This window comes from Schistocerca serialis, chromosome 7 (assembly GCF_023864345.2).
Source record: "Schistocerca serialis cubense isolate TAMUIC-IGC-003099 chromosome 7, iqSchSeri2.2, whole genome shotgun sequence".
Lineage (NCBI taxonomy): Eukaryota > Metazoa > Arthropoda > Insecta > Orthoptera > Acrididae > Schistocerca > Schistocerca serialis.
The window spans coordinates 440,591,407-440,608,114 of record NC_064644.1 but is presented as its reverse complement, the minus strand read 5'-3'; the positions used below and the strand labels follow the sequence as shown (position 1 = coordinate 440,608,114).

At 42.9% G+C, this 16,708-nt stretch overlaps 1 protein-coding gene across 1 annotated transcript in view; it reads right to left on the bottom strand.

Moving 5' to 3' along the window:
* LOC126413144 (junctional adhesion molecule B-like) overlaps nt 1–16,489 on the bottom strand; it is a 125,465-nt gene extending 108,976 nt beyond the window's left edge. Inside the window, exon 1 of the mRNA XM_050083037.1 lies at nt 16,480–16,489. Within this exon, the coding sequence (XP_049938994.1) occupies nt 16,480–16,489 (10 nt within the window). The remainder of the gene's footprint in view (nt 1–16,479) is intronic.
* Between the last annotated feature and the right edge of the window lie 219 nt (nt 16,490–16,708).

The following is a 16,708-nucleotide window of genomic DNA, read 5'->3' as shown; positions in this document are numbered from 1 at the left end:
CAAAGTTTTTATTTCTTCTCCATGGATTTTTATAACTACTCCGAACTTTTCTTTCGTTTCCTTTACTGCTTGCTCAATATACAGATTGAATAGCATCAGGGATAGGCTACAACCCTGTCTCACTCCCTTCCTAAACACTGCTTCCCTTTCATGTCTCTCGACTCTTATAACTGCCATCTGCTTTCGGTACAAATTGTAAATAGCCTTTTGCTCCCTGTATTTTACCCCTGCCACCTTCAGAATTTGAAAGAGAGTATTCCAGTCAACATTGTCAAAAGCCTTCACTAAGTCTACAAATGCTAGAAACGTAGGTTTGCCTTTCCTTAATGTTTCTTCTAAGTCGTAGGGCCAATACTGCCTCACGTGTTCCAACATTTCTATGGAATCCAAACTGATCTTCCCCAAGGTCGGCTTCTACCAGTTTTTCCATTCGTCTGTAAATAATTCGCCTTAGTATTTTGCAGCTGTGACTTATTAAACTGATAGTTCGGTAATTTTCACATCTGTCAACACCTGCTTACTTTGGGATTGGAATTATTATCTGGCTTCTCTACAAATTGTAAATACCGTTTCGCTCCCTGTATTTGACCCCTGGCACCTTCAGAATTTGCTCACAAGATGGTAGAGTTTTGTCAGGACTGGCTCTCCCACTGCTGTTAGTAATTCTAATGGAATGTTGTCTACTCCCGGGGCCATATTTCGACTCAGGTCTTTCAGTGCTAATTACTGATCAAATCTCCTTTTTCCCATCTTCGCAAATCATACGCGGGAACAACAGAGCCATGTCACCGCCACAGCTCTCTTCCAAGAGCACTGACCTGGAATGTGTTTACAGGCAACAGTCCAATGAATATCATGTGTACAACTCGTTGCCCTAGAGCTGACCTTTCGTGGTGATTCCGAGAACTTTTCAAACCACCCTCCTAATATCTACGTGTTCCCTATAATGATTATGCAGTTCATTCAAATAGACGTGGAAATCATAAACAACATGTGCAGTCGGCTCCGCTCAGTCGATCGACATCGTCGGACGTGTTGTCGTCGGTTCAGGCGGTGCACGCAATCAGTAAAGACTCTGGGAGAACGCAATCGAAGTTGAAGATAACAACATTACAAAGCAAATTAAATGTCGAACATCGTCATACTGAAACAGGCGATGTAGTTCCACGCGCCTTCCAGTTTATGGAGAAGGAAACTGTGCTCAATGCTCCATTGAAACTAAACGAATTTCAGCTAGTGGCTGAAGCAACTGCTTGTGTATTTTACTTCTGTTCGGCGAATCAAGAGAGAAATGGACATTTTCCACATTTCATAAGTGAAGGCCCAGATGATCATAGAAGGCCACTATACACAGTTTTAATAAGCAAGTCATTCATCGCGTGATGAATAATTTCTGCATTAGCGATTAAATAAGACCGACTGTAAAGGGACTCCATAAAAAGTTACAGTTTAATCAATTTTGATGGCTGTATAGGCACAATTTGTAAAATTCATTCGCATTCTAGGATTTCTTTGGAAGAAGACGGCGAGTAATCGAGAAGTTCTCCAGAAATAAAGCAGTATCATGGCGAGACGTATTGCATAAGTAAAAATTGCCCGACAGTACATATGCGAGTGTCCTCAAGTTCTCTACATGGATGAAACGTTTGTTCGCACTTGTAACACAGCATCGTATGGAAGGAGTAACTAAGCAGTACAGGGTCTGTTGAAACCTGTTTCAAAAGGAATTGCAACATCGTCATCCATGCTGGCAGTGAGGACAATTTTTTACATAATCCCTACGTAAGACCTATATCAGGCGAGAAACCGGGGATTATCAAAACCGCACGGATTTCTCAAATTACAAGTATGAAAAGTAGCTGAGGAAGAGATGAACAATTTTCTACATAATACCTACGTAAGATCTATATCTGGCGAGAAACCTGAGATTATCAAAACGACACGGAGTTCTCAAATTACAAGAATGGAAAGTGGCTGAGGAAGAGATGGACAATTTTCTACATAATCCCTATGTAAGACCTATATCTGGCGAGAAACCGAGGATTATCTAAACGACATTGATTTCTCAAATTACAAATATGAAAAGTGGCCGAGGAAGAGATTAATACCTAATTTGCTACCTCTGTGCTCGTTATAGGTAATGCATCTTACTGCGATAAGCAACTGACTCGTGTTCCAACATCTAACTCCATGAGATCAGACAAGGATATGCTGAGACCCGGTCATATCATTTATAAAACCGCAAGTAGTTATCTGTGAAACGATTTCCTCCATACCACCCGCAACTGAATTCTGTGGAGCTGATATGGGCAGGAGTGGAGAACGGCGTTTCTGAACGTTGTGTGATACTCAGAATGGACATGTTGTTAACACTTATAGATAAAGAAATTGCTTCCATAACAAAAGAAGACAGGAAGATACTCTGTGAGCACCGTAAGTAAAACTGAAGAGTAGTATATATCAAATGAACGTTTCCTGGACCAAGAGCTGGAAATGATCTTAAATGTGAGAAATGGTACAGATTCGAATAGTGAGAGCCATAATGATGGAAGCAACACTGATACCGCTAGTAAAGTTGATACGGAACAGAATAGCAGTGGAGGTAAAACAAACAGGGTTACTGAAAATGAAGAAACGTAGGGTAAAGCATTTTCTAAATATGTTTGATGTGTATGGAAATGTTGACAGTGAAAGATCCGTAGTAGCTGATCGAACGACGACTACGTTGTTTGTAATGTGCAATAGTGTCTGCAGTTAAACATCTGTGTATGTCTTAACTGTGACGCTACTGTTTACGACTATATTGTAAGTTTCACTTGCCTCTGCTTATAAAATAAACCAGCTTACATTTTCTTATCTATGCTCGTGCAGTCTCTGACGTCTTTGCTCGTCCGATGCACAGCAGTACCTACCTCTTGCCACCCCCCCCTCCCCCACCAACCCACCCTCGCATATTCCCCTACTGCGCATACGAGTGTCCTCCTGTGTTTGCGATTGCGTGAAGTGTTTACATTATCCGGGAAATAAACACTCCCGTGCGTGTCTAAGCAATACGTCGGAAGGACGCGTTGCGGAAAGGCCTGCATCTCAATGAAACAGTCTGCAGTCGCTCCTTGTGATCATTTCCAAAATACATTAATAAAAATGTTCCTCAAGGTACCACCTAAGCACTATTGTTTTTGTTAATATGTATTTGTAACTTTCCAGTCAGTTCTTGGAAACATTTTCTCTGTGGGTGAAGGAAGGAAAGAAGATTGACGTTTAATGCCCCCTCCATTTCAAGGCCATTAGAGGTGGAGCGTAGTCTCGGTTTGTTGAACATGGGGAAGAAAATCGACCGTGCCCTATGAAAGGAGCCACGCCAGTATTCACTTTACTCGATTTTGGATAGTCACGGAAAACCTAGATCTGGATGGTCCTGCGAGAATTCTTTCATATGGCAGAAACATTCACGCGGCCGATAAAATAGGAGAACTCAGAGTACAGAAAGAAAATAAAACCACCAGGGATTTTTATATTTGGTAAATACAGGGTGTTTCAAAAATGACCGGTATATTTGAAACGGCAATAAAAACTAAACGAGCAGCGATAGAAATACACCGTTTGTTGCAATATGCTTGGGACTACAGTACATTTTCAGGCAGACAAACTTTCGAAATTACAGTAGTTACAATTTTCAACAACAGATGGCGCTGCGGTCTGGGAAACTCTATAGTACGATATTTTCCACATATCCACCATGCGTAGCAATAATATGGCGTAGTCTCTGAATGAAATTACCCGAAACCTTTGACAACGTGTCTGGCGGAATGGTTTCACATGCAGATGAGATGTACTGCTTCAGCTGTTCAATTGTTTCTGGATTCTCGCAGTACACATGGTCTTTCAAGTGTCCCCACAGAAAGAAGTCACAGGGGTTCATGTCTGGCGAATAGGGAGGCCAATCCACGCCACCTCCTGTATGTTTCGGATAGCCCAAAGCAATTACACGATCATCGAAATATTCATTCAGGAAATTAAAGACGTCGGCCGTGCGATGTGGCCGGGCACCATCTTGCATAAACCACGAGGTGTTCGCAGTGTCGTCTAAGGCAGTTTGTACCGCCACAAACTCACGAAGAATGTCCAGATAGCGTGATGCAGTAATCGTTTCGGATCTGAAAAATGGGCCAATGATTCCTTTGGAAGAAATGGCGGCCCAGACCAGTACTTTTTGAGGATGCAGGGACGATGGGACTGCAACATGGGGCTTTTCGGTTCCCCATATGCGCCAGTTCTGTTTACTGACGAAGCCATCCAGGTAACAATAAGCTTCGTCAGTAAACCAAATGCTGCCCACATGCATATCGCCGTCATCAATCCTGTGCACTATATCTTTAGCGAATGTCTCTCGTGCAGCAATGGTAGCGGCGCTGAGGGGTTGCCGCGTTTGAATTTTGTATGGATAGAGGTGTAAACTCTGGCGCATGAGACGTTACGTGGACGTTGGCGTCATTTGGACCGCAGCTGCAACACGGCGAACGGAAACCCGTGGCCGTTGTTGGATCACCTGCTGCACTAGCTGCGCATTGCCCTCTGTGGTTGCCGTACGCGGTCGCCCTACCTTTCCAGCACGTTCATCCATCACGTTCCCAGTCCATTGAAATTTTTCGAAGAGATCCTTTATTGTATCGCTTTTCGGTCCTTTGGTTACATTAAACCTCCGTTGAAAACTTCGTCTTGTTGCAACAACACTGTGTTCTAGGCGGTGGAATTCCAACACCAGAAAAATCCTCTGTTCTAAGGAATAAACGATGTTGTCTACAGCACACTTGCACGTTGTGAACAGCACACGCTTACAGCAGAAAGACGACGTACAGAATGGCGCACCCACAGACTGCGTTGTCTTCTATATCTTTCACATCACTTGCAGCGCCATCTGTTGTAGAAAATTGTAACTACTGTAATTTCGAAAGTTTGTCCGCCTGAAAATGTACTGTTGTCCCAAGCATATTGCAACAAACGGTGTATTTCTATCGCTGCTCGTTTAGTTTTTATTGCCGTTTCAAATATACCGGTCATTTTTGAAACACCCTGTAAGAAGTAAGATATGAGTCGATACAAAGAAAACAATAAGAAATTCGAAGTTGCAAGAGGGAAATTAATTTGGCAGCATTCAGTGTCTGTTATGCTGCTTATTCGCTACAGACCCCGTTTCGCACCATTTTGCCACTAAGTTCTGCACTGCAGACTTCTATGGCAATTATACCAAAACACTTCATCATTAAATTACAAAGCCATTCAGTAAGAGTCGCCTTTCAAGGTACTAGTTTTTACACCAAGCACGGATTCCCGGTTGATAACCATACTACGGTCTTTGGCTGGTAAGGTGAAGGCATCTCTGTGGTCGATACTTTGAGAAGTATATTTGGCAGACCAGTAAGATCCCACGTGGCAAAGTCGAGTGTTAGTGTACTTAGATTAAGATGCGGTAATGTCCTCTATTTTCGTTTTTCTGCGGACGGCTTTCAGTTATGAGCATTCGGCGTTTTTGCTGTTCTGAATCTACATAAACGTCCGAACGGGCTTGTATCGCTTTGTATCGAGGTGAGGTTTTCCAATGACAATTTTCTGCACTGTAAACTACAAGGATTAAGGTGACGTCATGCCATACTCGCACTACGTAGCGTAATATTTTTTCTTCGATACTTTCATGTCGAAGGATGTCCAGACTCAGGTTCCGTTGTTCAGAGAGTGAGATGCACGTGACACTATGTCGGTATTTCTGTTGTCCATCTCTTCGGTTAGCGTTGGTGCTCTGTATATTACCATTGACATTACATTGCTCAGATTATTCTTTAGTGCACGGATTTGTCTTTTTTCCGATTCTCCCGTATCGTGAAACTGTACATCGCGTGATCAAAGTATAAATTTGTTGCTTGCACTGCGTAGTTTATCTTCTTACTAACAACAAAAATTTCCCTGAAGCACCTTCGATATGCTTCATCCCTCAGTCTTTTGGAAGTCTGTAAAATTTTTTAACTGTTCACCGATGTTGATGTATGCATACTTGAGACACCACTAGGCTGACACATTTTTCAATGCATTCTGTGTTCAGCGGAATTGTTGGTCAAAAAGAAAAGTAACTGCTGACAATACATATATTTTGAAATTATAGTCTGCTTTCAAAGCCCGAAAGATAGTCAGTGTTGACGAGACTTCGACACTTCATACTGCTCCGAACTATGTTAGACTTTAGGCTTTCACTGGGAGACTGTTATTATCATTGCACTTCATCTGCCTATAAAGAAGTGACACATAAGAATCAGGCTAGGACATTAGAAGGCCCAACCGTGATTCTGGATTAATTCAAACGTTCTTTCAAACTCCACTTTTCTTTCTCGTTGTGCAATGATAGCATCTCCTACTCTTGAATATCTCAACGAAACGGTGGTCAGCTAACGCTAGTGATTACTTTTGGGTCAATGCTTTGAGTGAAAGAGCAATATTTTCAGAGCATTTTACAAAAGTAACACACTTTATGTATTCAGTTTGGTTGAACAAGAAGTAGGAGGCTTCGAAGCTCTTGTGCAAATAGTTCTGCACACGTTTCCCACGACCCACGCATAACACCCGACACCGAACACGCACGCTTTTATAGTGAGCACCATTACTGTGTTTCATTCAACTGGTCGTTAAATACGTCTGCTCCTCTCACTCATTCAAACGAAATGACACAGCACAGTACTCTAAACAGAGCTTGTAGGGAGATGCGCATATGCAGACATGTGACAGCTGCCAATTTGAATACTGAAATCAGGGTTTCCAGCTTTTTCTGTGACGGGGAGTTCTCCTGTTCATTAACAAACGTCCGTGGCGCGTCAGTCTCATAAATATTTTCCGGACCTGTTTTATTTTGTCCGTTCTATAATTATTTTCTTTCGTTTCTGTGGGAAAAGGCGGATAACTTGGTCTGACACAAAAACTAGACTGTTGCTGCAAATTACTGTGCTTACCAAATATGTGCGAAAAGTGGTCTCATTTGAGTCGACACACGCCTCAATTCGTCACTTTCACCACAAAAAAGTATTTTCGCGTTCGTCTTACGGAATGTTGCGAAGGAGCGTAGCCTTTCTTTGCTTCTAACGAGTCTCATAAACGTCTGTAGTAGACTGCTCGTTTATCATTACTGCGGCGACCTTGCTTGTCGTATCGCAAGAACGCAGTTTGAGGTAGAATTAAGTCATTCTATGAGAGAGAGGCGCACATTAATCCAAATATTCAGTTTTCTCTTGGCGGACCTATTAAGTCCCTTTTTGCGTAATCTCATTACTTTGCGTAAAGGACACCCACAGTAACGAAACTTTTGAAAGCGACACTCGTGCCCTGGATCGGCGCTTAACTCACTGTCTCCATTTGGTAACATGCGACACAACGCCACCAGCACTGAGATCAGCACTGTAACAAGGAAAATGTAGCTGCAATGTCGCGTAACGCCATCAGTTCTTTTAGGTAATATGGCCTCGCTCGCAATCTCACCTTTAACCGTGTCATTCGGTCTGTTAAAAACGAACCTCAAAGGCATTTACTTACCTCAGTTAATGAAACGCGTTTCGCGCCTTCGTTCTAAAGTTCATGAGACTGATAAATGGCGCGGCTGGACGAACGATTTGTCATTCATTATCGTAAGGGCTTTCCGCCCCGTCGATATATAACGCGATAAATAAATTATATGGACGTAGCCATAATTACCAGGCGTTCCTGCTGCAAGCGAGAGAACGCTTAACAGCCTAGTTGGCGTTTGCCTCTGAAAGCATCTGAATTCGCCATTGTCCACTCGCTTCTTCCGGCTTTTGCTCGTGACAGAGAGTAAAGGAGGCGTTTCGCATTACTAAAGATACCCTGACTCGCTGTCTTTCATTGTGTCCGAACTAACGCTTGGTACACGTTTCTAACTTCACGCATTTCTTGTACGAATAACATGCTACATAAAAGGAAATAATGGTATAACAATTCTGCAGACAAATTCCATTTTCCGAACTATCATTTTATCGACTTTCTATGAAAGGGAGGCGAATGACAAATTCAAAACTCAAAAATTAAACTTTCAAAATGCCTTTAGTAGCCAAATGCATTGGTGGCCGCAGCGTCTTGACAGATAATTGACAGAAGTTACTTGTTCAGGGTTTTCCACGAAAGTTGAATAAAACTGCAGTGGTGTCGCTCATTAACTGTACTGAACTGGGTTTCACTGGCCTCACATGAATCTGGTAATATACGAGCATTTACTGCGAGTAGCGAGCCAGGAGATAATGTGGTTTATATATTCTGTACAAGTATTCCCAGAACAGAGGAACGAAAACGTTCCTAAATCCCTGCGTACCTAGTTTTTTCGCGGCGTTTGCTCTTCTCTCCTTGCGCTGCCTGTTCGATGTGTCCTGTAATAATTACTATCTAACAAGTTGCGGAGCCACTCACACAAACAATGTTAATTTAGCGTGGTGGGATTCAGTAAATTCTGTTGAAACACACACAGGGTTCTGCTGCACTATTCACGATCAACATCTTCCCACATGACGTAGTCATTATTTGCATTCCAGTCACGAAAACCATTGTGGAGGCTGAAGTAATATTATCCCATTCAAATACGCGCAACACAGAACCCACATGAAGTTCGAAGCTATAAAGGTGGTTTATAAGTTGACGAAAGCCACTGTTCTTTCAGTTACTACCAAACAACTGTTTTATTCATTTGACGAGCGTCCGCATGACCGAACCGGCACGCGGATGTTTCAAAACGTCGATGCCCCATATACGAAACGGAAAAGTACCTGAGCTCGTGACATTCAAACAGTTCAACAGTATACATTTCTGTTTCACTTGGAACTTGTAATTACAGTCAGCCCAGTCCACCTTAATTTGCCGTAACCGACCCGATATTGTTCGTTATTGACCTCCCAGAACGACACATGAGATTTAAAATCGTCACCTTTTAGATATATATTAATATTGACCCTTGAACACTGATGTGAAACGTAGAACTTATATGACAACGTTCTTAATTACATCACAGTAAACTGAGAAATAGGTGATGCAGCAGCGCCTAATACGACAGCCACTATGAAATACTGACACGCTGTAGCCTCACGAGAGAGGCGACTATCGATAGGTCAGCGATACAACAGTACGCATACAGGCCGCTGAACTAAAATATGGAAACACCGTCAGCGCAACACATTACCACTCCTAATACAGTATACATTTACATCTACATCTGCATTTATACTCCGCAAGCCACCCAACGGTGTGTGGCGGAGGGGACATTACGTACCACTGTCTTTACCTCTCTTTCCTGTGCCAGTCGCGTATGGTTCGCGGGAAGAACAACTGCCGGAAAGCCTCCGTGCGCGCTCGAATCTCTCTAATTTTACATTCGTGATCTCCTCGTGAGGTATAAGTAGGGGGAAGCAATATATTCGATACCTCATCCAGAAACGCACCCTCTCGAAACCTGGACAGCAAGCTACACCGCGAAGCAGAGCGCCTCTCTTGCAGAGTCTGCCACTTGAGTTTGCTAAACATCTCCGTAACGCTATCATGCTTACCAAATAACCCTGTGATGAAACGTGCCGCTCTTCCTTGGATCTTTTCTATCTCCTCTGTCAAACCGACCTGGGACGGATCCCACACTGGTGAGAAATACTCAAGTATAGGTAGAACGAGTGTTTTGTAAGCCATCTCCTTTGTTGATAGACTACATTTTCTAAGGACTGTCCCAATGAATCTCAACCTGGCACCCGCCTTACCAATAACTAAATTTTTATGATCATTCCACTTCACATCGTTCCGGATGCATTCTCCCAGATATTTTACGGAAGTAACTGCTACAAGTGTTTGTTCCGCTATCATATAATCATACAATAAAGGATCCTTCTTTCTATGTATTCGCAATACATTACATTTGTCTTTGTTAAGGGTCAGTTGCCACTCCCTGCAACAAGTGTCTATCCGCTGCAGATCTTCCCGTATTTCACTGCAATTTTCTGATGCTGCAACTTCTCTGTATACTACAACATCATCGGCGAAAAGCAGCATGGAACTTCCGACGCTATCTACTAAGTCATTTATATATGTATTGTGAAAAGCAATGGTTCCATAACACTTCCCTGTGGCATGAAAGAGGTTACTTTAACGTCTGTAGACGTATCTCCATTGAGAACAACATGCTGTGTTCTGTTTGCAAAAAACTCTTCAATCCAGCCGCACAACTGGTCTGATATTCCGTAGGCTCTTATTTTGCTTATCAGGCGACAGTGCGGAACTGTATCGAACGCCTTCCGGAAGTCAGGGAAAATGGCATCTACCTGGGAGCCTGTATCTAATATTTTCTGGGTCTCATGAACAAACAAGGCGAGTTGGGTCTCACACGATCGCTGTTTCCGGAATCCATGTTCATTCCTACAGAGTAGATTCTGGGTTTCCAGAAATGACGTGATACGCGAGCAAAAAACATGTTCTAAGATTCTACAACAGATCGATGTCAGAGATATAGGCCTATAGTTTTGCGCATCTGCTCGACGACCGTTCTTCAAAAGTGGAACCACCTGCTCTGTTTTCCAATCATTTGGAACCTTCCGTTCCTCTAGAGACATGCGGTACACGGCTGTTAGAAGGAGAACAAATTCTTTCCCGTACTCTGTGTAGAATCGAATTTGGTTCCCGTCAGGTCCAGTGGACTTTCCTCTGTTGAATGATTTCAGTTGCTTTGCTATTCCTTGAACACTCATTTCGATGCCAGCAATTTTATTGGTCGTGCGAGGATTTAGGGAAGGAACTGCATTGTGGTCTTCCTCTGTGAAACAGCTTTGTAAAAAGGTGTTTAGTATTTCAGCTTGACGCGTGTCATCCTCTGTTTCAATGCCATTATCATCCCATAGTGTTTGGATATGCTGTTTCGAAAACGGTTGGGATTCAAAACAGCTTCCTGTAGTTTTCGAACTGATAATGACAAGACCTGCATTGTTTTCAAGGGTTTATTATACCATTCTTCCTGCAAAGTAGTGGCAATTTCAGGAAACGACGGTGACGGTGGCTAGCAATTACGCACCATCAATTCAACCTAGAATGTCGAAGCTCAATAATGTTAAGATCTGATCACTGTGGCGGCTAGGGGACACAATTCATCCTCGTGCATACACAACCAGACGGGGACGTTGCGAACTGTGTCAAAACGGACCATGCCGTCTTCTAAAGCAGCATCACAATTGGGGAATTAAATCTGTACCATGGGATGGACGTGATCAGCCAAAATGGTCACATAATCCTTTGCAATGCAACGTTGCAGAATAACCAAGGGGTCCTTGGGATACCACAACACGGTTACCAAGATCATCACCGAACCGCCGCTATATTTCACTCTAGGAACGGATACTCGACCAGAAATTGGAAATAGTGTGCAGGAAAACTCATCCGAGCAAATGAATGTCTTCTATTGCTCCACTGTCAAGGTTATATGGCTTCTGCACCAAGTTTTCCTTTTACAGGTCTTTGCATCACTGATGAGCTGTTTTGGAATTCAGCTCGCCTCGCAATTTCTTACTTATAGGGCTCCTTTCGTGTTGTTTTGGTGTTGACAGTGTTCGTGAGTGCGTAGTTTAGTTCTGCAGTGGTTTTTGAAGATGTTGTCGCCTTAGTTTCCGTCACAGTTATCTCCTTTTACCTCCGTCAAGATCTCTCGACACAAAATTTCGTACGCGTTGTGACTGATCGTTACGTTTTGCCGCCTTCCCTGTACACGATAAACACTGACGGAAAGATTTGCAGTCAGGGTGCGTGGAATAACCACGAGAGTGTTTCTGCTGTCATACAAAATTGCACTCTACACCATCAAAATGCAATTAATGTATAGTAATGAAATTTGGGAATAACATTTGTCAAGATAAGATATTTAAGTAAGATCACAGGTTAATGCAAGCGCGAGATAAGCCATTGCAAATATGAAATACTAGTACATTAATAAGCGGCGTAACCGCCAGAATGTTGATTGCAAGCGTACAAACGTGCACGAACAGTACTGTACATGTGCTGGATCTCAGTTTGTGGGATGCAGTTTCATGCTTGTAGCACATGGTCGGTCAGTACAGGGACGAATAACGATGATTGTTGGTAACGCTGGAGTTGTCGTCTGATGATGTCCCATATGGGTTCGATTGGAGAATGATCTGGTGATCTCGCAGGCAAAGACCACTTGACGACTCTCTGTAGGACATGTTGGGTTACCACAGCTGAATGTGGGTGAGCGTTACCCTCGTGAAAAACATCCCCTTGAATACTGTTCAGGAATGGCAGCATAACCAGTCGAAAAACCGGACTGACATACCAAATGGTTCAAATGGCTCTGAGCACTATGGGACTCAACTGCTGAGGTCATTAGTCCCCTAGAACTTAGAACTAGTTAAATCTAACTAACCTAAGGACATCACAAACATCCACGCCCGAGGCAGGATTCGAACCTGCGACCGTAGCGGTCTTGCGGTTCCAGACTGCAGCGCCTTTAACCGCACGGCCACTTCGGCCGGCGACTGACATACCAATTGGCAGTCTGGGTGCGTGGAATAACCACGAAAGTCCTCATGCTGTCATACAAAATTGCACCCGAGACCATAACTCCTGGTATAGGTCCAATATGTCTAGCACGCAGACAGGTTGCGTCCAGGTCCTCAAGTTGCCTCCATCCAAGCAACATACGGCCATCACTAGCACCGAGGCAGAACCAGCGTTCATCATAAAACACAATGGCTACATTCCTGCCAAGTCCTTCTGCAGGATAGCAGGAGGAACATTAGACTTCTTGACGCCCTATTACTCGACGTCGTTCACTGAGGTGTCGATAACGGCGTCTGTTTCGCCTTAAAAGCATTCTTGACTAACATCAACTAACCTACTTTGACCTAGTAGATAGTGTCGGAAGTTCCATGCGGCTTTTCGCGGATGATGCTGTAGTATACAGAGAAGTTGCAGCATTAGAAAATCGCAGCGAAACGCAGGAAGATCTGCAGGGGATAGGCGCTTGGTGCAGGGAGTGTCAACTGACCCTTAACATAGAGAAATGTAATGTATTGCAAATACATAGAAAGGAGGATCCTTTATTGTATGATTATATGATAGCGGAACAAACACTGGTAGCAGTTACTTCCGTAAAATATCTGGGAGTATGCGTGCAGAACGATGTGAAGTGGAATGATCATATAAATTTAATTGTTGGTAAGGCGGGTGCCAGGTTGAGATTCATTGGGAGAGTCCTTAGAGAATGTAGTCCATCAACAAAGGAGGTGTCTTACAAAACACTCGTTCTACCTATACTTGATATTGCTCATCAGTGTGGGATCCGTCCCAGGTCGGGTTGACAGAGAAGATAGAGAAGATCCAAAGGAGAGCGGCGCGTTTGGTCACAGGGTTATTTTATGAGCGTGATAGCGTTACGGAGATGTTTATCAAACTCAGAGCGCTGTTTTGACCTTGTCTAATACTTGTAACGTATGGAAGACATTCCACGGGTATTGGACGTCGTCAAATACAACAGAGCAGCCAGCGAGCTTGGCTAGTGTCTGCATTTATGTTGAAGCATGCATTTCTTAAGGTTTTTCCACACTTTCCTGCATCTCCTGCATTTATAACGCCGGCACAAAGTTTGTGTGCTTACAAAATCAACATTGTTCGGAGGGAAATACTTTTAATATTCTATCTCACTACCGTTTACTACGCTAGAAACAGTAATAAGTTCGATGAACTATGGAACTTTTCAGCACAGTGAAATCCAATGATTAACATCACGATATGAAAAAAAGACTGCTGACAGCAGTTACCCTGGACTGCTAAGCGTAATATCCATCCCCCGAACCCGCTGTAAACTGTTAGAGAATGACGAACAACGTAAGCAGTACATTAACACTAAAATTGCTATGGTTAGCCCGAGTAACTTATTAAGAGGTACTAAACTCTACTGATGACAAACGACTCTTACATTGCAACCTGACTAAAAGCAGGGACAAGTTGAAATGACATATGCAGATGCATCAAGAATAGTCGAGGGTTTCGCCGTGATAATGTGCTAGCAAAAAAGCTGGAAAGTATATGAGCGACCACGGTATCCACTGCGTATTCGAGAGCACCACATACTGATAAAAAGTAGTTCATTTGTGCAGCTGGAGAAAGACTATCACTTATGTAAATTGCTTATCATATTGTATTTATTTTCTTGACGCTGAAGTTAATCAACGTGTAACATGAAATAACTCAAAATTAAGCTCTTATGGGTAAGCACTTTCTTAGTTCATTTGGTAATGGAGTGAAGCTTGGAGGGAGGAGGGGGGAGGGGGGGGGGGTGAAGACTGTAGAGGAAGCTTAAGTGCAGTTTCAAAAGGAAATAGGTCGCAGTAGTTATGTAAATATGAAACAAATTGCACAAAATATTGTGTGGAGGCTTGCAACAAACCAGTCTACGGTCAGTTGAGCAAGATAACAGCAACAAATTTCCATGCAGCTGTAACAAAAATATGTGGCCACACTTTCAGGAAACATTCTTCACATGTAGAGGAAGAAAATATGCTGTATTGACATAGATCCAGTAACGCTTTATTTCCATGTTAGAGCTCATTTCCACTTTTCTTCATAATCAGATTAATCCTAGCAAACATAGCAAAAAACGTATCAGCACAGAGTGAAACAGTTACCTAAGTGAAGTGTTCAAAACGCCCACCGTTAGCTATGTTACATGCATCAATCGGCCTTCGCTTTGAATCGCTGATGAGCTGTTGTATAGCTGGGGAATTGCATATTGTTTCACATCCTTCCACAAATCTAGGACGACTCTGTACATCTTGTTAGGGGTTCCGTACAGAAAAGTTTTCATATCCCCCCACAAATAAAAGGGTAGCGATTTTTTCCCGGAGAGCGTGGAGGCCAAGAAAGTGGTTCGCCAATAACTGTCATCCGTCACAGAATCTATTATTTAGAAGCATATCGACAAAATGCATAGGAAGTCCATAGTGTATGACGTACATATTTTGTCGAACTCGTAAAGGAACGTGTTCTAGCAGAATAAATGAACAGAGTATTCTCTAAGAAAACAAGGTAAGTTTTGCCGCTGAGACTGGATGGAAGAACATGAGACCCTAAATAATGATCAACAACGATTCTGGTCCATACGTTGACAGAAAATATTTGTTGATGATGTGACTGCGCAATTTCATGAGGATTCCCGGTAGCGCCTAGGCGCTCGTTGTCTTATTATCCGATCGCAATGAAACGAAGACGCATACGTGAACAGCACATCTGCACCAAAGTGAGGGTTGACACATTGTTGAATGAGCCATTAGCAGAATGTACCCGTGCAGGAAAATCAACTGCTGATAGCGCCGCACTGCCTGCACCCACTAAACTTCGTACAAATACCGTGGGTTCTTATGTAGCCACTGTTGCCACCTGTTACGATTTTATAGTGATTGTCCCTACTTTTACATAATTGTCGCTCGTCCCTACATGACTGTGACTGGACTATGTATAATGGAGTTGTATTTTTGTAGTACAGTAGTGCTGTGAGAATGAAAAGAAACTGACGAACATCAGTAAGGCTTACATATTTGATATATTAAGCGCTAACTTCAGTTTGAAGTTTCTCGACTTTAGACTTGCCAAAGGTGATAATGTACCGACTTTTGACTTGCCAAGGTGGAAACCCAGCATGTAGTATCCTCCAGACAGTCATGTGGTCAACATTACATGTTGCAGCTAATTATCTCTCCCTGAGACTAGGGTTTTCGTCAATGGCACGATGAAGTTCCTTTTCAGGTGAGGCAGTCTAGTCGTTCTAGCGCCCCCTCCCCCCGCCCCCCTAGTCACAAGTAGTAGGCTCGAACATCCCACGCTCCCAAAGACGACGATCAGTTGCTTCGAAGGTCATCCTCTCGGGGTATCGTCGTTCAGGAAATATCTCCAGATACGAGTGTCGTGCGCCATGGCCATTACCATTTGATTACCCGTAGAGCAGAGGGGCGTCTGCTAACTCCTCATTTGAGTACACTTCCATTATAATGCACCATCCATCAAGTCCGTGATGATCTCTAAAACGTTAATTGTGGGGGCTTGATGCCATTAGAGCAATGAAGTCTCTCGCATGTAACTCAAGCATCAAAGTGAATCACATTTTAACATTATCTTTGTTCATAGGTACAACAAGCATTGTGAAACGTATCAGGCTGCAGCCAGCCTCGTGTTTCATTCTCCTTATTGCTGAGCACACTTAATCCATCTAAATGACAGATCAAATTAATCAGTAAATTTCTGTGTGTTTGAAAGAAATTGGTATTAACCGTGAGGGTGGCTGATTATTCTAGAGGATTTCCTTTAATTTCCTTTAATTCTAAAGTGAATGTTTAATTAATTCTCTAAGTTAGCGCAGAGTCAAAACATGGCCCTTATAATTTCTGCCTGCCCTCTCACCTGGCCTCATCTAGCGAAAATATTGGGAATGTTGCAGCCATGACATACAAAATTCGTACAGGATGATAGGCGCTTGGTTCAGATTGATCAGTCACTCTCTGGTGACTTATCGGCCATAATTTTACTCTTTAGGATTATGTTTCTCTTTACTCACTAACCTTTCGATGCAGTCATCTTCTACCCTTCAGTTCTGCGATTCACAGTCCGTTAAGACGATTTCTTGTCCGTC